Genomic DNA, 23,988 nt, shown 5'->3' with positions numbered 1-23,988 from the left:
TGGCAAAATCTGGTCTCTACTAAAAATACAAACAAAAAAAATTGCCAGGGATGGTGGCACATGCCTGTAATCCCAGCTATTCGGGTGGCTGAGGCACAAAAATTGCTTGAACCTGGGAGGCAGAGGTGCAGTGAGCCAAGAGATCATGCCACTACACTCCAGCCTGGGAGACAGAGTAAAACCCTGTCTCAAAAAGAAAAAAAAAAAAAAAAGAGTCTTTATACATTTATACATTGCAGGTATTAACCTTTTCTAATTAATATTTACTGAAAATAGTCCTCCAGTATGTAATTTGTGTTTCCAACTTATTTCATGATTTTGGCTTTTATCTAAATAGTGGTTCCTCACCTCCACTAAAATATAAAGCAGAGACTTAGCCTGTCCTCTTTATTACAATATCCTCAACACCTAGAACAGTACCGTACACCTAGAACCATACCATACATGGTGGGGCAGGGGCTGGGGGTGGGGGGTAACCCATAGATATCTTTTGCAACAAATGAATTTTAACAAAATAATACAATCCAGGCCAGGCACGGTGGCTCATGCCTGTAATCCCAACACTTTGGGAGGCCAAGCTAGACAGATCACCTGAGCCCAGGAGATCAAGACCAGCGTGGGCAACATGGCAAAACCCTGTCTCAACAAAAAATACAAAATTTAGACACGCATGGTGGCATGTGTCTGTAGACACAACTACTTGGGAGGCTGAGGTCGGGGGACTGATTGAGCCCTGGAGGCTGAGGCTGCAGTGAGCCATGATTGAGCCACTGCACTCCAGTCTGGGTGACAGAGCAAGACCCTTTCTCAACAAAACAATAATAGTAATAATAATGATAATCCAATCCCTCAGTATTTCATTCACGACTTTGGTATTAGTGTCCCTTCCTCTACAAACAAGGAAGTTATAAAAATATACCAGTTACCTAGTAATTTGATTAATCCATGTTATATACTTAAAGCAAATCCATGCTATATACTTAAAATAATGCAAGAATTTGTCTTTGATTCTTCTGGAATATATGTAAAATCAAAGTAAGCAGTCTATTTTCCTTTCAAAACTGCTTGTTAATTATTTACTAGGTAACCTAACTTTTCCTGGCCAATTTATTTGCTAAACATTATATCCTCCCCATCCACCATTATTACAGCATTGCAAATTTCTTGTATACTTTACTTCTAGGTCTTCTGATGTTTACTCCCATAATAATGTAAATGACTGTTGGTTATATAAGAAAAATTTTGGATTTTTACATACTTATTTTGGCTACTCCATTTTGAGTAGTTTTTCGGTTGATTCTCCTGGATTTTCCAAGAAAAATGAAAGCCTCTTCCTTTCCCACACTTGTATTTCTTATTTTATATTCTTACATAATTACACCAGTTAATGCTTCCAAAACAATGTTAAACAATAGCAGAGATAGTGTGGTTTCTCATCTTGTTCCTGCTTTTACTGGGAATGCTACTGGTGTTTTACATGATGCTGCCTATTGGTTTGAGAGAGATTAATTATGTTATGAAGGTACTGATTCCTATCTTATTAGATTTAATTAGAAACAGACTGATTTTTTTGGCCAGGTGCAGTGGTTCATGCCTGTAATCCCAGTACTTTGAGAGGCCAAGGCAGGTGGATCACAAGATCAGGAGATCGGGACCATCCTGGCTAACACAGTGAAACCGTATCTCTACTAAAAATACAAAAAATTAGCCGGGCATGGTGGTGAGCACCTGTAGTCCCAGCTACTCAGGAGGCTGAGGCAGGAGAATGGCCTGAACCCAGGAGGCAGAGCTTGGAGTAAACTGAGATCGCGCCACTCCACTCCAGCCTGGGCAACAGAGCGAGACTCCGTCTCAAAACAAAAAAAAAAGCCCTTTCAGCATCTATAAAAAATGATCTATTGTGTACCCTTTTCCCTACTTATATAATAAATTGTAAACATAAACAGTAGGCTTATTAATATTATACCAACCCTCTCTGTATACTCCTAAAATTAACCATGTCTGGCCACAATATATTCTCATTTTATTATTTAAATTATCTTTTTACTAATATCTTACTTATACAAAAATCACAGTAAGATTTGTGTTAGGGTTTTCTTAGGGGGTGGGGGGATATCTTTTACTAGGTTTTAGTATTCATGTTAGTTATCCTGGCTGTAAAAAAAATAAGTGCTTTCTTTTCTATACTCTGAACAATTAAAAGAATTAGAATTCCTGGTTTCTTATACATTTGAAATATCTCCCTCAAGACACAACTTACACTGGTGCTTTTATTAGAGAATAACGTTTCAATTTCTTTTATACCTATAGTCTGTTTGGTTTTTGTCTTTTCTCGTCTTGAACTTACTTACATCATTCTTAAAAATCCAGGTTTTCAAATATATTTACATAGCCATATCTAAAAGTTAAATAATTAGAGTAAAATGAAAGGCAAAGACAAATCAGAGATACACAAACAAAAAGGAAACAAAATCCAGATTTAGAGGGCATAAACAAAACGGAATTCCAGAGGGAAAAGCATACAACTATGTAGACACGGTAACCTCATGATTAAAAAAAGGGGTGGTACGTTTACTGAGTCCTGTACACTTAAGAATATCCTTCATCTGCCCCTACTTAAAAATAACTAGGACTACCTAGGAAATTCTTTAGTTATACTGTTTCTTCCATCAGAGCTCTCCAGCTGTTGAATCATTAATTTCAGAAATTGTATGTGGTTTGCCGGGCGCGGTAGCTCAAGCCTGTAATCCCAGCACTTCGGGAGGCCGAGATGGGGGGATCACGAGGTCAGGATATCGAGACCATCCTGGCTAACATTGTGAAACCCCGTCTCTACTAAAAATACAAAAAAAAATTAGCCGGGCGTGGTGGCAGGCGCCTGTAGTCCCAGCTACACGGGAGGCTGAGGCAGGAGAATGGCGTGAACCCAGGAAACGGAGCTTGCAGTGAGTGGAGATCTCGCCACTGCACTCCAGCCTGGGCGACAGAGCAAGACTCCGTCTCAAAAAAAAAAGAAATTGTATGTGGTTTGAAAAGAAGTCAGCCAGCTTCATTATTTTCCACTGCACTGACCTAACTAGTTTTTCTTGATATTTGCAAGATCACCTTTGCAATCCCTGATAATTTAGCAAACTGCACCAGTATATTTTCCAAAAATGAGTCTTCATCTCCAGATTCATATTTTCAATCATTCAAAACAAATTTATTATTATTCTCTTTAATATTTTCCATTTCCCATTATTCTATCTTCTCCATAGACGTCAATTACGGTTTTTCACTATCTGCAATTCATTCTCTTTAACTCCATTTTTTTCTGTCCAATTTCTCCATATTCTATGCAGATTTCCTCAAACCAAATCTCTAGCTCACTGATTCCATCTTCCATATTGTTTATTCTGCCCCTTGCTACTTATATTAAATTATATTCTATAATCAATATCCTTAGCCCTTTTTCATGTATTATCTCATTTTTGTTATCTTTTTTCTCCTCACGTAATTTGCTGTTTACCTTCCTTGGCAGCTTAAATGACTAAGACTTTCTTTTGATACCAGAAAAATTCGATTCTAAATATTGCTTATCAGTTACTTTGGAATGCTAAGATCATTACATAGGTTTTGTGTTTGTTAACTTGCTTATCTGTATTCTGTTAATTCATCTTCAAGTAAGAAAAATTCTGTGGCTTTGCTATTTAAACAAAAGTATAGTTAGCATCTCCCAGATGACTGAACACTTCTCTTAAAAAATTAACGTAAAAGCTCCCAACTCAGGCTACAGTTGCTTCATCACCTGGCTAACTAGCATGGGAATGAAAGTTAGGACTAAAGGTAGTAAGTCCTTTTTCTCTGTGTAATTTATCTCCAAATTTGTTAAAACTCTTACAAGGATAAGAACCAGTCACTGGAGCTATGGGTACATCACATGCTGTGATAGGATCCTCAGTTTTGGCACATCTAAATACTTTTAGGAAAGTCAGACTCATGAGAGACAAGCTGAGTCACAATGGAACTCATATAACTCATCGTTATGGAACCCCATAACTCATCATCATTTTTCATTTAATGGGTCAAGCGTATAATTGTTTTCTGCTCCCGTAAAGTCGGTCAAAAGATATTTCCTTCATGATTTTCCTTAGTCTTACCTCATCACTAAACTTTGCTCTTCCTGGTAAACAGGTTGACCTAAAGAAAAATACTATGACCACAAAGCCTCTCCTTTAGTCCTAGTACAGCTAAAATCAGGTTCTCTTTCTTTCTCTTAAAGTATGTCCATACAGCAATATCCTCCCTCTAAATTAGCAAATAATAGGACACTTACATTACACTGCCAATACATATCCCTTGTCAGTGTTCTCACATTCAGTACAGTCTTAATGGCACATCTGGTGCCAATTCTGTCCAGTTTGCGGTAGCTTTATTAGATACATTTTTCTTTAGGTTCTTTTTAATTATTTTGATGAATTCAAGGGAAGACAGTTTAATCAACAGTCTCTTAACTGTATTATTTTTCCTCAAAATCAACTCACCCAATTTAATAAAACATTAAATCTACATATATAGTTTATCTCCTGGAAGAAATTATTATGAGTTATTTCATCAAGAACAGTGTGTGCACACTGTAGGAATTCAGTATCAGCTGAGTTAATTCTCCTCATGAGAATTATCTGAAATATATTCAGTATATAAATCAAATAATTTTAAATACTTCAGTTCCACAGTAAAGCAAGACATTTTAAAATGTTCCATGTACATTTCAAAATGTCCACCTTTTGACCCTGTTCTTGTGGTTCTACAAATATATCAAACCATGTTTCTTTAAAATATAAAAGTTACTAGGAAAAACAATCTAGAATGAAAATAATAAAACCTCCAGGGAATAAGCCAAACTTGAACTCTGTCGATGCTCTAATTAGAAAAGAAACTGCCGTAATGGGTATCACACCATAGGCATTGGAGCCAAACAGGCCTAAATTCAAATCCTGGCTATGTCACTTGCTAGCTATATGACCTGGGTCCATTTGCCTCTGAACATTAGATTCCTCATTTGGAAAACCAGGATAATAACTGCACTTCACTGAATTGTCACAATGTTTAAATGAGACAGTATAATAGGTAGACATTCAGCAAATGGTATACAGCTGTATATAGTTTATACATAATGTGTATGTATAGGTATTACATATGTCTGTGCGAGAAATACACATACATAAAACCAAACTCATCTCTGATCTGACTAGGAGAGCCACAGCACCATCCAAAGGGAAGCTTATGTTCTGGGATTACTTAAAAATTAGACGTCAGGGCCGGGCGCAGAAGCTGATGCCTGTAATCCCAGCACTTTGGAAGGCCAAAGCAGACAGATCACTTGAGGCCAGGAGTTGGAGACCAGCCTGGCCAACATGGTAAAGCCCTGTCTCTATTAAAAATACAAAAATTAGCCAGGTGTGGTGGCGCATGCCTGTAATTCCAGCTACTCGGGAGGCTGAGGCAGGAGAATCACCTGAACCTGGGAGGTAGAAGCTGCAGTGAGCCAAGATTGTGCCACAGCACTCTAACCTAGGTAACAGAGTAAGATTCCGTCTCAAAAAACCAAACAAAAAAAAAATTAAGAAGTCAGTTCCAAACAATAAGGTTTCTTACTCTTGCCAGAGAGGCTACTGTTATAAAATTTTAATATGTTTCTATTACCATTTAAATAATTGCCGGCCAGGCACAGTGGCTCATGCCTGTAATCCCAGCACTTTGGGAGGCTGAGGCAGGCAGATCACCTGAGGTCTGGAGTTCAAGACCAACCTGGCCAAAATGGCAAAACCCCATCTCTACATTACAAAAAATTAGCCGGGCGTGGTGGCGGGTGCCTGTAATCCCAGCTACTCAGGAGGCTGAGGCAGGAGAATCGCTTGAACCCAGGAGGCGAAGGTTGCAGTGAGCTGAGATCACACCACACTACACTCCCAGTGTGGGCAACAGAGTGAGGCTCCATCTCAAAAAAAAAGAAAATAATAATAATGCCTTTGTTCTATTTATCAGCAGTTTCTAGAATTAAGTACACATGAACAGAAAGGAATAACAAAAATTATACCTGAAACTCTTAATTGCAAGCTAGCTTTACTCCCAGTCTCTTTCTAAGGAAAAGACCCATGGGCAATTCTTCTCCACAAAAACCATGGTACCCCAATCACAACTAACCAGACTCATGGGTAAGCCAGAAGTGATGAGGTAGAGGTGAAAGCAACCACCTATGACTACGCCAGTATCAGAACCACCTATTCCATATTCTCTCCAAGAACTAGAAGAGATACACATAGAGAAGCAGTGACATGTAAGAAATGAAGATTTATTCTTCTGATTATAAAATCTTGAACTATGATTATCCCAGGATAACAGCTCAATTTGCAATTATGGGAAATACTGGAACACAGAAAAAATTGCACTGCTGTTAAATATTCCATGCTTCTCTACTTCCTTGTGTCAATTAAAGCACTGCTTCTGAAATTTGTTTGTTTCAGTACCCTAAATCACAGAGGAAACTGAAGAATATTATAGACAGTCCTGATGAAATTCCTTTGAAATTTCCCATCATACCTTAAATTCATATGAATTGTTTATTCTATGCCATAATATACCAGGGATTATCAAACTGATATATCAGAAAGATATGCCATGTTTATCCCCCAAGTTCACGCATCTTCTAAAATACCAATCAATGCTTACTCCCAGGAAAGGAGAATCTAAACTGAACATTACAGACTTAAGATAACCTAGACAGTTTTTCCTCAAAACTTGAAAGATTCCAATTATTACATAAATCAAGAAATAATTAAGTTTCTGATGTCCAGAATATTTATCAAAATAAACTCAACTCACGATCTGATGTGTGGAAAATCCTCTTCAATTCTGCTTCCTGTGTTTTTGAAAATTTGTAATGCAGCTTCTGCTACTTTTTCATCATCCATTTTCAGACAAGCCAGTAATGATTCAAATGTTTCAGCAGAATGAAATGAGATGGGATGTGTAAATGAGAGTACCTATAAAATGAATCATAAAAATGATTTGTAAAATTTTTTCATCTTTATAATACAAATCCAAAATATTACATATTAGAAATACTATAAATCAAAGTCAATAAAAAAGATTATGTTAACCAAAATCTGAGAGCACTATAAACAAAATTTAAAACATACTCAACTATGTAATGGAAATGTTCCTCTGTAAGAAGATTGTATGATATAATGAAGTAATTTCTTCCAAAATTAAATTACGTGTTAATATAATTTTAGTCAAAATAATTTGGATTTTGATTATTGTTCAGGTTTTTGGTGGAGAATGAGAGGAGAAAAGGGGACATGAAGAGAGAATTTAACAAAACATCTCTCAGCTTCCCAATAAACATCATTAGCAGAGACTGAGTAAGAAGAGAATAAACTAGGGAAAGGGGTAAAACACTGACAAGATAGTAAAGAAGTCTATAAAGTTCCAATAACCAAATCACAATGGTACGAACATTAGAATAATCATGAAACAAAAAATATAAGGCAGTAAGTAGACTCTAGAATATATAAAAAAAATAGATTATATAAATTGTAAGAGATTACAAAGAGGTCAACAGAAAATAAATAGTCCTGAGAAAACTGAATAGCTACTGGGAGAAAATCAAATTAGGCCCCCTGCCCCCACAACACACTTTCAAAATAAATTTCAGATGGGTTGTGTTTAAGATTTAAAAAAACAAAAACAACAAAAACCCTCTGGACAAGACAGGGTTTTTTTAAGCATAAAATAAACAAAAGGAATCAAATGTGGAATGTAAAAAAAACAGCACGCAGCAGAAAAATATACTAAGTATAATGCCACATTTATGTTTCTAAAATAATCAAAATAAGCAACATGTTATTTAGAGATACATACATAGATGATAAAACCATAAAGAATATTGAAAGAATAATAAATCCAAAATTCAGGACAATGATACCTGGTGAGGGGACGTGAGTAGGCAAGAAAAAGACTACTCAGGGAACTTGAACAATATTTTTAATATTCAATTTAATGTGACACTCTATCTACTTTTCACTTGTATTCACTTGGTTACCACATAATTACTTTTCACCTGTATTCACTTGGTTACTATACTTTACAATTTACATATAAGAGAATATATGTTTATACATATATCAAATATGTACCAAGAAAAAGCAAAGGAAATACAAAGCTCATTTAAATCAGCTAAAAAAAAAACACAAAAGACAGAGATGTCAGTAGATGTATGAACAAAGGATAAAAATGGTGAATTTACCATAGGGAAAACACAAATGATTAACATGTGGACAGTGGACCTCACTAGTATTAAATATGCAAATTAAAACATTATTTTTGCTTATCAGATTTGCAAATCTTTTAAAAATGTATTATATTCCATTTTGTGAAGGTTAAAAAGATGAGCACCTTCACATACTACTGATGGAATTGTATATGGGTAAAATTTCCCTGTACAACAATTTAAATATACATTGCTCCAAGAATTTTGAAAGTGGTCACTCTCTTTAACTCAATAATGCTCTCCTAATTTTCTAAAAAATATGACATTACCAAGAGATCTTACATAGAAACACTCAGCTTAGAACTGTTTGTAAGAATGGAAGTAGAAAAATGAAAATATTCAACAATAGGAAAATACTAGTGATACAGAGAAAGGAGAGTCCCAAAGTGAGGCTTAGTCCGCAAGGGTTTTTGGCTTTGCCAAGGAAAGAATTCAGTGACATGGTAAAAGAAAACAGCTTTATTGAAGTAGTAGTGTTACAGTTCCAGAGGTGTTACATATACCTCTATGGCTGCTTCTGCAGAGCAGCACTACCCCACAGGTAGGGTGCAGAGAGCTGCAACTCAGGGCAGTTTCACAGTAATATTTATACCTACTTTTAATTATATACAGACTAAGGGGCAGTTTATGCAGAAATTCCTAGGGAAGAGGGAGTAGCTTTTGGGTCATGGTCATTGTCAAGGAAAGGGACAGTAACATATAAGAAATACTATATTTCTAATATAGTATTTCTATATTACTATTATAGTATTTCTATATACGGGTATTGCCACAGCAATGGTAAACTGACAAGGCACATTGATGGGCGTGTCTTGTGGAAAGCTGATTCTGTCTTGCCCTTGTTTTAGCTAGTCCTCAATTTGGTCCTGTGTCTGAGCCCCACCTCTGGAGTCCAGTCCTGCCTCCTACCTCAGTAGGATAGTATGATACCCCAAATAATGGACTAATCACCATTTCAAAAATGTTTATTATTATTTTTACCACAAGCTAGGAATGGTGCTAAGAAATTCACGTACATGATTTAATGTCCTTTGCGAGACAAGCACTTAATCATTATCTTTTTTTTTTTGAGATGGAGTCTCGCTCTGTCACCCAGGCTGGAGTACAGTGGCGCCATCTCGGCTCACTGCAAGCTCTGCCTCCCGGGTTCACGCCATTCTCCTGCCTCAGCCTCCCATGTAGCTGGGACTACAGGCGCCCGCCACCACGCCCAGCTAATTTTTTGTAATTTTTAGTAAAGACGGGTTTTCACCGTGTTAGCCAGATGGTCTCGATCTCCTGACCTCGTGATCTGCCCATCTCGGCCTCCCAAAGTGCTGGGATTACAGGTGTCAGCCACCGCGCCCGGCCTTAATTATTATCTTGATTTCATATGAGGAAGTGAAGCAAGTAATGTGGTCAAAGGCAGACCTAAATGACAGCTACTAAATGACAGCCAAAAATCAGATCTGCTTTAGACACTCTTAAAAAAAAAAAACTCTTGAAAAACACCAAGAAAAATGCTTATTTTTAATAAGGGAAAATAGTTAAGGATACAAAATTGTATATTCAGCTTGATCTCAATGATTCCAACTATGCATTTGTTGAAGATTAAAAGGAAACAAAAGAAATTAATGTTTATGTATGATGAACCTATGTTTTTTGTAATTTTATATATTCTAAGTTGTCAATAATGAACTAATATTTTTACAATCAGTAAAAGACAGAATATTTTATGAAACAAAAAAAAGTTTTACAAGAATTTGGCTCATTGTGCAGTAGAGCTGTACCTTCTTTGCTCACTAATGACACCTTGAATTATATTCCACTATTTTAATGTAATTAGTACTAGGCTAGATTATAGCATTTAAACCCCAAAATAATCAGATCACATGTAAGAATAAAAATACAATTTCTAAATCATCTAAAACAACTGAGAAAATTTTACTTTAGATTATATAAACTTAAGAAGAAAACATCAAGAACAAATAATATAAACTGTATATGTTAAACAGATATCTAATTAGGCACTTAATTTTAAATAGATACCTTAAGCAGTTCAAGACCAGCTCTGATGGCTTGATCAGTTGGAACACCCTCATCTTCATCATCTGCTGTTCCATCTATTGATTTGTTCACTTGCTTAATAAGAGCACTAAAATACGACCAAAAAAAGTCATTTTTTCAAATGTTCCTAGCAATGTCTAAGAAAAATAATCCTGTGTTACATATATGTGCATATACATATATACATATCTGAACCGAATACAAATTTGATATAGCTGGTTTTTAACACTACTGCAAAACAACTATAATAAAATATTTTCAGATGCTTCTTTTCAAAAACAGTTCTTTTCCCTTGCCCATTCAAATGAGGTCAAAATGTTATTCAATTTGTTCTTTATTAATGCTATCAATCTCTTTATTATTATATTTTTCATGGCAGGTCTGAGCTCAAACACATAAACAACAATTATTTTTAATTATCTAAAACTGATTATTAGTCCAGCAAGTAGAACAATATACACAGAAATAAAAAAGGATAAAGGAAACATTAAGCCCTTCTAAACCATTTACCAAATATTACTGTGTGTCAGGCACAGCTGTCAGAGTCAGAAATATATCTAGGCCTCCTCCTAAAAGGTGAGGAATATCTAAGTAACAGACATACAATAAAACCTCATTAGAACATCAGAAAAGGAACAACAATAGATCAAAAGGAAACATTATGTTTTCAAACTTTCTTCTAATAAAAACAAGCTTATGTTATTTTATTTTATTTATTTTTGAGACAAAGTTTCACTTATTTATTTATTTATGAGACGAAGTTTCACTTTGTCACCCAGGCTGGAGCGCAGTGGCGTGATCTCGGCTCACTGCAACCTCCGCCTCTCGGGTTCAAACAATTCTCCTGCCTCAGCCTCCCAAGTAGCTGGGAATACAGAGGTGCACCAACAAACCTACCTAATTTTTGTATTTATAGTAGAGACAGGGTTTCACCATGTTGGTCAGGCTAGTCTCAAACTCCTGACCTGAAGTGATCTGCCCGCCTTGGCCTCCCAAAGTGCTGAGATTACAGATGTGAGCCACCACGCCCAAATTTACTTAATAAATTTGCCTGATTCAGAGTCTTCCTCTTAAAAATACAGAGTATTCCACTTCTTGTCTTGCTTTTTAAACCTCACAACTACCTCTTCAAATGAAAACTGATATAAGAGGAGTCCAAAGTGACCGACAAATAACCAAAATAGGGTCTCTCTATTTGTAAGGGGTCAATGACCATAAGCTATGCCCAATGCCCTCCCCAACAAAACATCCCCAAAAGGGTTTGAGTACAAGGTGAAAAAATCATCAGTATTATTTATTTTAGATTATAACATATACCTCTCAAAGAACACTATTGATGACTAGTAAATCAGTGTGCCCTATATATATTGTATAAGTACTTTATTTTTTCAACTGTGGAAAACATTTTAGGGAAAGTTTAAAAATAAAAAAAAATCTCTTCCCACATTTCACAAAACGGAATGCAGAGAGAAAAAGAAATAAGTTTCCAACTTGTCACAGGTAGTATCAAAAGCTGAAACTTTAAATGAGGGCTGTTTTAAAAAGCAACATTTTCAGTTCTCAAATTATCTGTGAAAATGCATCATTTGTTCCTTTGCAACAGATTCACCTAGTTTCCCAAGGGTATAAATAAAATTTATTTATATTACCTAAACTATGCAAGTTAACAAAAAAGAAGAGTGTCTGGTATACTGTTAACAGATAAAATTAGGCTTAGATTGACAATTTCTCACACAATTTGAACCAATCCTTAAAATTAAGATAAATAACAAGAAAAACAACAAATATACAGATACAGATGAGTGTATATATGTGTGTGTGTGTGTGTGTGCATATACAAATACAGATATATACAGAGGAGTACACAATACACACAGATGTGTAGCTAGTTTGGTGCCTTGTATATAGCAGGCACTCAACAATGACCGATTCCTGAATGCATGAATGAATGAACAGCAATGAGAATGTAGTATTTTATATACAAATACCTGATAGATTCGGTATCTATGTGCACAGGTGCTATCCTCTCCAAGAGAAACTTGATCATTTCCAGGAAAGGATTTGTAGGCTGTTTGGGGTTGCCCAACTTCTTAGTTATTTCACGCTGTAATACAGATTTTTTCAGTATTACAAAAGTACATTTAAACAAATCATTATGTTATAATATTAAGAACCAACAATAATTAAAACCATGTAACACTGACGCTGGAATAAACAAATCAATAAGAACTGAACAAGTCCAGAAAAAAAGACTGAATTAAGGATTTAGCATATGAAAAAGGTAATATTTCAAGTAATCAGGGAAAGGTAGACTAGTCAATACACCGTATTGAAATAATTGGATAGACATTTGGAATAAAAACAAAGTAAGGCCCCTGTCTCATATATTACATCAAAAATATTCCAAAAGGATAAAAATACAAATGAATAAAACCAAGAGTCACTGGATGAACAAACTTGAGGAAGTAAAATTATCAGAAGAGCTTGTTAAAACTACAGATTCCTGAATTTAACTCTGAAGATTCTCATTTAGTTGATCTGGGGTGAAGTCAAGAATCATCTTTCTCTAAAAAGCATTTCAGAAGGTACATAGGTAACAGATTAAGAATCACTGACAACAATAAATATTTTCATTCACTTATAACAGAATAGGATTTCATAAGCAAGATAGCAAAGTCAAACACCATGAGGTAAATACTGACTTACTTAGATAAAGATAGAAACTATGGTATGCAAAGAACATAATAAACAAAAAGGGTAAACTAAAACTGACAGAAAATAATCTGCAACTTAACAAATGCCATATGACAAACTCACAAATCAATAAGATAAAGACAAATACCATTCTATAAAAATAGCAAATATTATAAACACAACCTACAAAATAAATATGAATGGCCAATAATCCCAAGGAGAAAAAACGGTCAGATGAATAGCGACTAACAAATATAAATACTATCAAAATAATTGTGTTTTTGTTTTCACTTGGGTTTTGTTTCCAGCAATGACACTGACCAATATTGTTATGTGTGAGAAAACGGTCACTCTCATTACTGGTGATTAGCATAAAATTAATTCAGTTCTGGAGAACAATTTGCCAAAGCATATTAAAGGCTTTAAAAATGAGCTGTCAACCTATGCAATTGTACTTCTTAGAATTTATCCTAAAGAATCAAGACTGTGTAAAAATATTAATTATGTTCTTCTTCATAGTAACCAAAAAGTAGGAAAAAATGTGAATGTGTAACATAGTGGACTACTCAATAAATTATAGTACATGTATTCAATGGAGCTATTAAATACTAGAAAAGACTAATTAATGAAAAAGTAAAATGTACAAAACTGTACGTATAATATAATCTCACTTTATAGAAGGACATACACCACAATATTAACAGCAATTGTCTCTATAGAGAAATTACAGTTTATCTGCATTGTTATTTATGTGACATTTTTCCAATTATATGATGAATATACATTACTTTTATAAAAGAGAGAGACAATAAAGAAGATTTGGGGGCTTTTTCAAACATTAGCTCTTTACTGTCCTTACCACACAACCTTCAGCCTGCTTGCAGGAGCATGTTGGACTAACAAGTACTTCTAACTGCTTTCTTATTTTCTCATCATCTTCTAACACCTGTGTGAATTTCTTCATGAAATCCTGAGCCTTACCAGGATCAGGTAAATTTCCTTAAAATAAATTAAAGTTCAATTAAAATCAATTTTTTTAATTCTTAAAATAATAATAGGTCAATGTTTTCATTTCTTTTATTGCTTTAAAATCCTTACCTACAAATTCAGATTAGTTTAAGAAATTAAATTGTGAAACACCTTCAATAGTCAATTTTCACAAATAAAAATATATTTTCTAGAAATATAAAACAGGATCATTGTGAAGGGACATATATGCAAGGAAAGACTAAAATGGCTACTTCCAAGTAATCCCTTGTAATATTTAAAGGCATCAAATGTCAACCTGAATAATGCCAATTTTATTAATGTCCCCTTGAGCTTGCTGCACACACTGCTCTCTTATAATTTAAGAGATTAATCACTAAGTTTTACCTTTAAGAACTATTTTCCTGTATTTCCCTGTTTATTGTTAAACCAACCCAGAGAGTTTACATATACATTCTTGCTATCTAGCAGTGACATATACTGAGCAACCTATTCCAGGTGTTCCTGCTGGGTAAGTCATTACTGCATGGGAAAGAATGAATCTTTGTAAAATCAAAAATGATTTTTATACTATTCTGCTAATGTGTCTATGTATCAAAATACTTATGAAAGCTAGTAAAATGTTGACTGTGGTATCTTTTTTTCCTGGCTTCTTAACTGTTGTAGAGAGCCAGACTAGAATATGGCATCTCCAACAACAGAAATTGTAAAACAGAACTTCGGCACTTTGTGAGGCCGAGGCAGGTGGATCACAAGGTCAGGAGTTCAACACCAGCCTGGCCAAGATGGTGAAACCCCGTCTCTACTAAAAGAATACAAAAATTAGCCCAGCATGGTGGCAGGCGATTGTAATCCCAGCTGCTTGGGAGGCTGAGGCAGAGAATTGCTTGAACCTAGGAGGTGGGGGTTGCAGTGAGCTGAGATATCGCCACTGCACTCCAGCCTAGGTGACAGAGCAAGACTCCGCCCCCCAAAAAAACCAAAAATAAAAACAAAAAAAAAACCCAACAACAGAACTTTGGACTATCAAAAGAGTAGTAGAAATTCGAAGGAATCCCAAAATATGAATATAGTGAACATAGTCTTCAAGTTCACATACAATTCTGAAATCCCATTTTATGTCTTGGTGAGATATTTAAATGACTTAATGTAGTTAAGAATCTATTAATATATTAATCCTAAATACTTCTGTATGACCTTTTCATGTTTCTATAATAGAAAAAAGTCTGCAAAGAAAGAGAACCACATTATAGTACAACAGATAAACATGATCACTTATAGAAGATAAATGGAATGTTTTTATAAGTTTACATAATAAGCACCTGAGGACAAGCTGGAAAACTGCTAGTTCAGCACTTCGCAATCTGTGTTCCAAAGATCACTAGTAGTTCAATGGAGTTTAACAGTGTTCAGGAAAAGGTATTTTTTCAAATAATTTTGGAAAGTGTTATTTTACAGCCCCTTCATAATGGATGGGCATCATAATAAAGGCTACAATAAGGCCTATTATTTCAGGAAAAAAAGGGGGGGAGGGGAAAGAAGGGAGAAAGAAAACTCCTTTAATTTAGCATTCTATAAACACATACGACAATGAAATCCCTTTTTCTCACAATACTAAGTTAACACCTGCAGGATACTAGCATTCCTTGAAACAGAATCTGGGAAATACTGAACTCACTGGAAGAAAACTGACAGGAAAAAAAAAAAAGAACTTAGGGAATGACCTCTTTTAGGAGACAGAATCCATAGCCAAACTACAAAAAGGTGATAGGCCAGGCACCGTGGCTCACACCTGTAATCCCAGCACTTCAGGCCAGCAGTTCAGCACTAGCCTGGGCAACATAGGAAGACCTAGTGTCTAAAAATATGTATTTTTTAAATTAGCCGGGTGTGGTAATACATGCACGGAGTCCCAACTACTCAGGAGGCTGAGGCAGGAGGATGGCTTGAGCCTAGAAGGTCAAGATAGCTTTGAGTTATGATTGTGCCACTGCACTTCATCCCTGGGCAAAAGAGCAAGATCTCTTCTTTAAACATCAAATTATTTTTTTTTTAAGGAATAGCACAAAACAACTTGCTTTAGCAAGTTATCCAGGTGACTGGAAAGTAGTTTTCCCAGGACAGAAAGAGATTTTGGTCTTAAAGTTCTACTCATTCTAATACTCCCATTACTTAATCCAAAACCCAGTGAGTTAGGTTTACTATTATCTTCAGTGTCTTAACTTTACTTTCATACACATCTTGGAATATTTGGCGTCTCAGATTCATCTTAAGATATCTTCATTATCACCAAGTGGAAGCTCAGTAAAAGCATTCCTCCAGGTGTTTCTGATTATCCCTCTGTCCATCTGCTATACACAGTGACCTCTGAGGTGGGAGGAAAAGCAAATGACCCACAAAAACAGCGACTTTTCCCTACTTTTACACTGAACAAAGGAGATGTTCCACATAATCCTTCTGTATTTACTGTTAAATGAAATATCATTTTACTTAACATCACCTAAAGCAAAAAAGCAAATTAATATTTTTTCAAATAAGCTGTTATGTATGTAGTTATTAGGTATATCCTTTATATTTAGGCTTGGAGTGAATTAGCTTCAGTTAGTCACATTAGAACAAGCAATACCAAACAGATTCAGTTTTTAAAAGTTTTTACATGATGATTTAAATAAACTCTTAAAAATAAATTTATGTACTAAATTCTTTCTCCAGCTCTAGCTCACATAAGAAACTAAAGAAAATTTAAAATTCCTATATTATCATAGCCTAGAACAAAACTGCATGAAACACTTTAAATTATAAAAATATTTCAATTAAAATTACATTTTATACAGATTTTAAAATAACTTACTTGTAATAACCATCACTTTCGAAAATATGGCCTTGACACTGGCATCTGTCTGTAAATCACACAAAAAAATGCAAAATTAAAATTCCCTGACAAAAAACTTCATCACACTCTGCAAAAAATTAGACAAGCATAACCCACTAAATGCTGCAGACCCGTGCTCTTACCACTACTGTCACCTTCGTTATCATTTTTATTAAACTCTAGATAAACTGGACAGGAGGTAAAAGTAAACTCTTTCTCCACTTTCATTACGTCTTACTTATCTCACCCTATTGTGTTAACCTCCAAACAGAAACCAGACAGCTGCACTACATGTTGGAACAGGTAGGTATTTTGGGAGTTTTTGTTGTTGCTGCTGCTGTTTTTAGAGCTGAAAGAACAGGGAAAACTCCTACAATGTTTAGACCTGAGAGCTGTAAGGCATAGTCATGAAGCTTATGGGGAAGACACTAAAGACAAGATGTGACTGACATGTCAAAAAGTTGTTTCTAAGAGTGTTAGTTATGGGTTGCATCAGGGAAGTGTTATTTCAGTGAATTAATTCACTACATTATACTGTATGTAATACATTCATGTACTACGGCATGTAAAGTCACATGTATAAAAGACATCTCTTAGAGTGCTAATTATTCACTGCATCAGAATAGTGTTATTTTAAAAAACAGAAACAAAAAGTCATTGAGCAAGTTCATTTAAAGTACTGAGCTAAATAAACACTGAACTGAAAGCAATAAAATCAAATATATATACAAACAGACCATACCTATTGAGAATGAGCTTGCTAAGAGCAACTGAGAGTTAAAGCATAATAAAGTTCAAGAAATAATTCCCAAATATTTGGAATTTAAAGCATCAAACAGCTGTCTAGAAACATGTAAGATTTCTGTTGCCACTGTTTTATTTGGGGGGAATGAAGCGGTGGTGGGCTATCCTCCTCCATTCTGTTACTTTTTCAAACCCACCACACATGAATGAGAACTCCATCTTTAATGTGGATAACTGGATAATTATTTTAAAACAAGCAAAAAGAAAATTCCACACTGTAGAAGAGAACTAAACATTCCAGTTGAATTGAGACTGTATTTAGTGATTTCATGTATGACTCAGCAGGAAAGTCTAAGACCCTCCCAATTTTTAACAACAGGCAAAATGAAGAAGCTCCATCTAAATACATAAATTTTAGAGGAACAGTGATAATCAAAAACCAAGTTATATTTGATTACAATCTCACACATCATGCTGTTCAACATATGATTTATACACTTAATATACTACCTGGATGCTACTACGATTTCAATAATACCCAAACACAAATAATTTTTTATACATGTAAGTAAGAACACCTTATATTTTTAATTAACACTCTTATATCTTTGGCCATAAAGAGGTAAATACACAGAGCTCCAAGTAGCAGAGAGAGGCACTTTATCCAGAGATTATTAACGAAAACATACTAACTTACCGCATTATGATACTAACTGAAACATGCTTATTGGCTAAAACATACTAATTTAACAGGGTTTAAGAGAAAGGAAACAGCAAAATCACTAAATTAGTTTTAAGTCATTTATTTTAAGGGAAAACATATTTTAACAGGTTCAATATACTCAATAATCACAGAAAAAAGGTTATGTTCAATAAAACACAAAGAGATCACTGTTTGTCTATAACAAAAATATTACTCAAATGTAAGCCTCAATTAGGCAAAAAAGTGGTACAAAATGTCTTATTACTAGTGATCTGAAGGTTTAAAAAAATAGTGAGAGGGTCACTATAAACCACTCAAACAAATGGTGTGAGTTTTTTTTATTTGTAGAGCAACTGGTGAATTTATGCCTAGGGAAAAGGTGAAAATTTTCACCCCTTAGATGAAAACAACACTGCTCCACTGACCTCTATCCTGTGAAGTGTATGTGTGGAAGAGAGATTGAGAAAGAGCACTCTAAACTGAAAAAGAAAAAAAGAATATTCTTGCTTTCTCTGAAGGCAATTTAAAATGACCAGGCACACTGCTTTTTAGATGAATTATGCCTTTTACATGTCTATATACAGCATTTCAATGAAAAAAAAAAAAAACCCTAGAATCATTCTAAATGATTGATAAAAGATAAAATATGATACACCCAATGGATGAATACGACCCATTAAATTATAAATACTAGGTAGTACATTAAAATCTCCATAAATATTAAGTAAAAATATCAAGATACCTAACTATAATTACATAATTATTGAAACTTTCTAAAACCACAAGCGTATACAAAAAAGTAGGGAACATCTTACAGTGGCAACACAAAGTATAATTTCCTTCTATTTTCTATGCTTTCAATAATGCTGAGTTATTGTTTACATCTTTATTTTAAAGCTACCAAAAAACTTTAATTTTGAGTACAGAGACCCACACTCTGTTTTATGTTGGGTATTACCTTTTGCAGATGTAAACACTTATCACTTTCTATCTAATAAGTTTCTTAAAAATTAAGAGTTTTCTAAGCAAGGAATCCTAACTTCTACAGTCAGAACTTGTGCAAACAGAATTGTAGCAGCAATGGTAAATAGTAATTAAAATACATGTGTTTTAAAAAACACTGAAGAAAAAATTCTTACTTTGGGTTGCTTAATCAAGTCAAGCAAATCCTTTACTTGATGTCGGAGCAGATTTTGACATTTCCACATTTCATTCAATGCTCTGAAAAACACAAACATACACATTTAAATAACAAAACAGAATAAAAATCTTTCTAGAATATTACAACTATATAATTTAAGGTTCAAATTATAAAAGGAGATGACAGAGATGAGATGAAATTCACAGGACTAAGCAACTGATAATGTGTAGAGGGAAATAATGGAATCAAATATAACACAGCAGGATCAAAAGAAATAATCAGTGGTCGAATTAGGGTAGGAATTAACCAGATAAATTACAAACTTGAGAAATAAAGGAATAACTGACATCATAAGGTGTTGTAGCAGGCAGGATGAAATGGAATCAAAGACATAAAAAGAAGAATTAGTTAGAATGGGGATACTTTTTCTTAAGACAAATCTTAATTAAATTTTAAACAGTCTGGAATTATTTATAAGTGAATATTCTTTTTATATGTCAAAAACTCTGATGTTCTCTTAATAGTTGTATTGTTCTCAGGCAGAAATTGAAGTCTAAAAAAAAATTATACAGGTAAAAGAAAATATATAAACAACAATATTGTATTAATATACAGAGAATAATTAATGTTAATGAAATACTTGATTACAGATTAGAACCACAGAATTAAAAATTTTTAAGGAAATCTCCCAAAACAAGGAATACTTTTCATCAGTTTGTTTTCAATTATTCTACACTTCTATTAACCTCTATTACCATACATATGAAACACTGCCAAAAAGCAGTAACACAGATGCATATAAAAAACTCTTTTTCTTGTAACAGACAAAGAACACTGTTTCATATTTTAATTCTCCCCTTTAACAATATGTTTGAAAAATGCCTTTTGATTTTTTAAAGGTGATAAACCAGTTCAAATTTGGGACACTTGAATTCCTTTATAGTAGTCACATCAACATGGTACTGGCAAAGCAACATGAGGACATTTTCATCTTAGAAGTTATATTTTAAATAGCTATACTTTACTAATTTCAAGTTACTAAGTTCTATAAATTTTCATAAGCACAGTTTAAGAATATAAACATTGAAAGCAAAATGTTCATACTCCAGAGGACTAAAAATCTAACAAGAGTTATATGATTAAAATAATTTTCAAAGAAATGTAGTAGTCATTTGTAAAATTACTTCTGAACTCCAAAGTCAATGTATTCTCTCTTTCCTATACACTTAATCATTCTAACTTCTGAAAGGCCTAGATTTTGAAGCTTGCTTTCACTTAAAATAAAAGGGAAATTACCTGTTACAGTTACTCATTAAAGATAAAATGTCAAGCTATTTTAAAGCCCATTATAAACTATTATGGTTATAGCTTAAAACAGAAAGTGACCATCTCTAAGAACTTGTATTATAACATGTTTATAGGAACTGTCATTTCAAGTATTTTAATAAAATTGTATTAATTAGCAAGGCAATCTGTGCCTATTTATTGCCTTTCTAAATAATTGTCTAAAAAAGGGAAAAAAGTTATACTAGGAGAAGCAATATTACAACAGGAAGAAAAATCTCTATTTAATAATAGTCTGAATTGCAGTTCTGTTGCTAAGTAAATGTAAAAACTCCAGTTACAGCCTGGATATTCTTATATTTGTTACCTGACATTTTAAATATACAATTAGTTCCCACAGTTCTCCTTGTTACCAAACCACAAGTTTGCAGCAACTCAAAGAAAAAGACAGCTACCATCAGGCTTCAGTCAGTGGTCTGTCCAAATGTTGAAGAGGACCTGTCCTCCAACCTTTACCTCCCAACTGACACATCACCCATGGAACTTAGAAGTACAAAACTATCTAGACGCAAACTTGTTTAATAAAAGAGAAGATCACAACGAAGACCCCGATACCATCTTCTACTACTGTCGCTAATAGGAGTGCTGGGGAACTTGTGAGAGGTGGAAGTACACACTGTTCTCTTTTTCAATAATCAAGATATTTCATTTACTTAGGAGCTTATTCAAAAACTGACTCACATAAAAAGTCTGAAATCTAAGAAATACTTTGTCTTCCCCAAAGAAAAGTAGTCAGAGAACAAAATATACGGCTCTTTCAACAAATAAGAGGAATCCTAACCAAACAAGTTCTCACTAGGAACATGCCCGACAAGCAGCTATTTTTAAGTCCCTTTCAAACTAAGTTGAAGTCACATATTCAAATGACTTCAGGGCTAGAATGTAATTTAAATGAATAAAGAGGAACAGGTGTTGTAATACAGAGTAGTGAGGTGTGTGGTGAAATCAGAACATTAATGGACCATAAAACTATAAAAGATCAGTATTATCTGTATTCAGGAAAATTAAAGATAAGAAAATTTGATACTCAAAAGATCAGGAAAAATTTAAATGTCTGATAATATACAGGAGGATGCAGAAATCCATAAACCACTGATAGGAGTATAAACTAGTATAATCATGTAGGAAAACAATTTGATACTAGTTTACAATGATGAAAAGGCACATAGTCAGAAACTCCACTCCCAGCTATATACTAGCGATTATGAACCTTGGTGGCCCATTAAAATCTCCTGAAAGGCTTTTCTAAAAATCAAAATGCTCAGACTACACTCCAGACAAATTAAGTAACTATTTCTGAAGGAGGGACTTAGTTTTCAATTGTTTAAACCTCCCAGGGTGATTTGAATAAGTAGCTAAATTTGAGAATAACTCATATTCATACCTTACAGAAACTCTTGCATGTGTATATTAAATTGAAAAGTATTTACAGTGGCACTATTTGAAATAGTAAAAATAAATAAATAAATAAAAATGGAATACAGACATCCATTTTCTGCAATGACTCAAATTTCTGATATCAAAATAATGGAATAAAATTATGGATTAATGACAGTGCAATTTTATAGCACAGTGAAATGAATGAGATACAGCTATGTATAATATTATGAATGAATCTTGGAAATAGAATAGAAAAAAGACACAAAACACTATATACACAGTTGTTTCACTTTCATAAAGTTCAAAAACAAGCCAAAATATATTACTGAGCAATACACATATATACACACACATATACATACATGTTAAAAATTTTTTTTAAAGGCAACAAGGGTAGAGGTTACCTCTGGGAGGAAGATGAATGGGAGAAAAGTTTACAAGTTGAGTAATAGATTCATAGGTATTTTTATTTTATTACTATGCTTCATAACACATATATGTGATTTATTATTATTACATAATAAAAAAGGTAATGGATTTTGGAGAAAACAACCACAGATAAAGTACTAAAATACTGGTAAGTATAACAGTTGGTCAACTAATCACAAAAAGTTGGTTAAAGTGAAAATCATCTAAAAAATGATATATATGTACCCTAAATGTTTTATCTTAAAACAGATAAATACCCATTCATTCACCAACCATTTTTGTAGAATCAAAGCCTTTCCTTTTGAGTACTGGTCCAGATTGGAATTTACTTTCAACTTTTCAATGGCATTATTTTTCAAAGTATCGCTTGTGAATAGCACTGTTTCACTTTTGAATTCAATCAAATATACTTATTTAAGTGACGAGTGATATCTGACATGCTTAGTTTTGTAACAACTATTTCTACTTTGTATATTTACTGTTATTTTTCTTGTTTTCTATCTTGTTTCTGGTATTAAAGTTTTCATTAATTATTTTTTGTTCCTCTGTGTTTGGAAGCTATACATTTTAACTGCTTTCAGAGGAAACTGTTAAATGCCCACTTATGACATACTGAGTCAACATGTCTGCCCTCACTAATATGATAAAAGAACCTTGGAACACCTTCATACTCATTACTTACCTATCACCTTACATGCTGTTATCTGACAGGACCCACCTGCAGCCAAAATTTTTCACAAAGGCATCAGGCATCAACCAGTCAGAACCACGGGCAGTGGAAGAAGGTCCTGGAGACATTCCAGCCTTGCCCAGGCATGGTAGGGCCATAGGACGGAGGATTGCAGGGACACTCAGGAAATCTCACATAGTACTGCAGTGGTGTATGGTACTGGCTAAATACTGGCCTACATGCTACCTACTTTTTAATCCACACTCCCACCCCTTGCAAATAAAACTGTATTATTACTGTTTTTACAGTCCTTTATTATTTATACTTATAGAAATGTTTCAAATTCTTGAATCTTATTACTTCTTTATAGATTTAATTTCCTTTCTTACCAAAACAAGGCTATTCTTTAATAATTTTTTTCAAGTAGGACTGGCAAATTCTTCATTTTTGCTTAAAAGTGACATTTCATTTTTAGTCTTGAATGATAGTTGGGGGTTGAGTAGAGAAGTCTAGATTTAGTATGATTTCCAATAGGTTGTTTTGAATATGATATAAATACCATATTTCATCCAATTTAAGAGGCTATCAATTGATTTTGCCATGAGAAAAAGAGCCACCAATTAGGCTATGAAAAACCAACAATTTTAGGATATATTCCAATTCC

The 23,988-nt window shown here is 34.1% G+C and overlaps 1 protein-coding gene across 7 annotated transcripts in view; it reads right to left on the bottom strand.

Annotated features, from left to right (window-relative positions):
• The window catches only part of PDS5B (PDS5 cohesin associated factor B), a 178,980-nt gene that overhangs the window by 55,422 nt on the left and 99,570 nt on the right, over positions 1-23,988 (bottom strand). For all 7 annotated transcript variants that reach the window (XM_021929535.2, XM_021929537.2, XM_021929540.2 and 4 more), the window contains exons 14-19: positions 19,500-19,581; positions 16,893-16,941; positions 13,914-14,053; positions 12,349-12,464; positions 10,343-10,448; positions 6,865-7,025 (exon numbers count right to left, since the gene is read on the bottom strand). In XM_021929535.2, coding sequence (XP_021785227.1) covers positions 6,865-7,025; positions 10,343-10,448; positions 12,349-12,464; positions 13,914-14,053; positions 16,893-16,941; positions 19,500-19,581 — 654 coding nt within the window. The remainder of the gene's footprint in view (positions 1-6,864; positions 7,026-10,342; positions 10,449-12,348; positions 12,465-13,913; positions 14,054-16,892; positions 16,942-19,499; positions 19,582-23,988) is intronic.

Source organism: Papio anubis, chromosome 15 (genome assembly GCF_008728515.1).
Source record: "Papio anubis isolate 15944 chromosome 15, Panubis1.0, whole genome shotgun sequence".
Classification (NCBI taxonomy): domain Eukaryota; kingdom Metazoa; phylum Chordata; class Mammalia; order Primates; family Cercopithecidae; genus Papio; species Papio anubis.
Note: the sequence above shows the minus strand (reverse complement) of the source record. Positions and strands in the feature narration are given on the sequence as shown.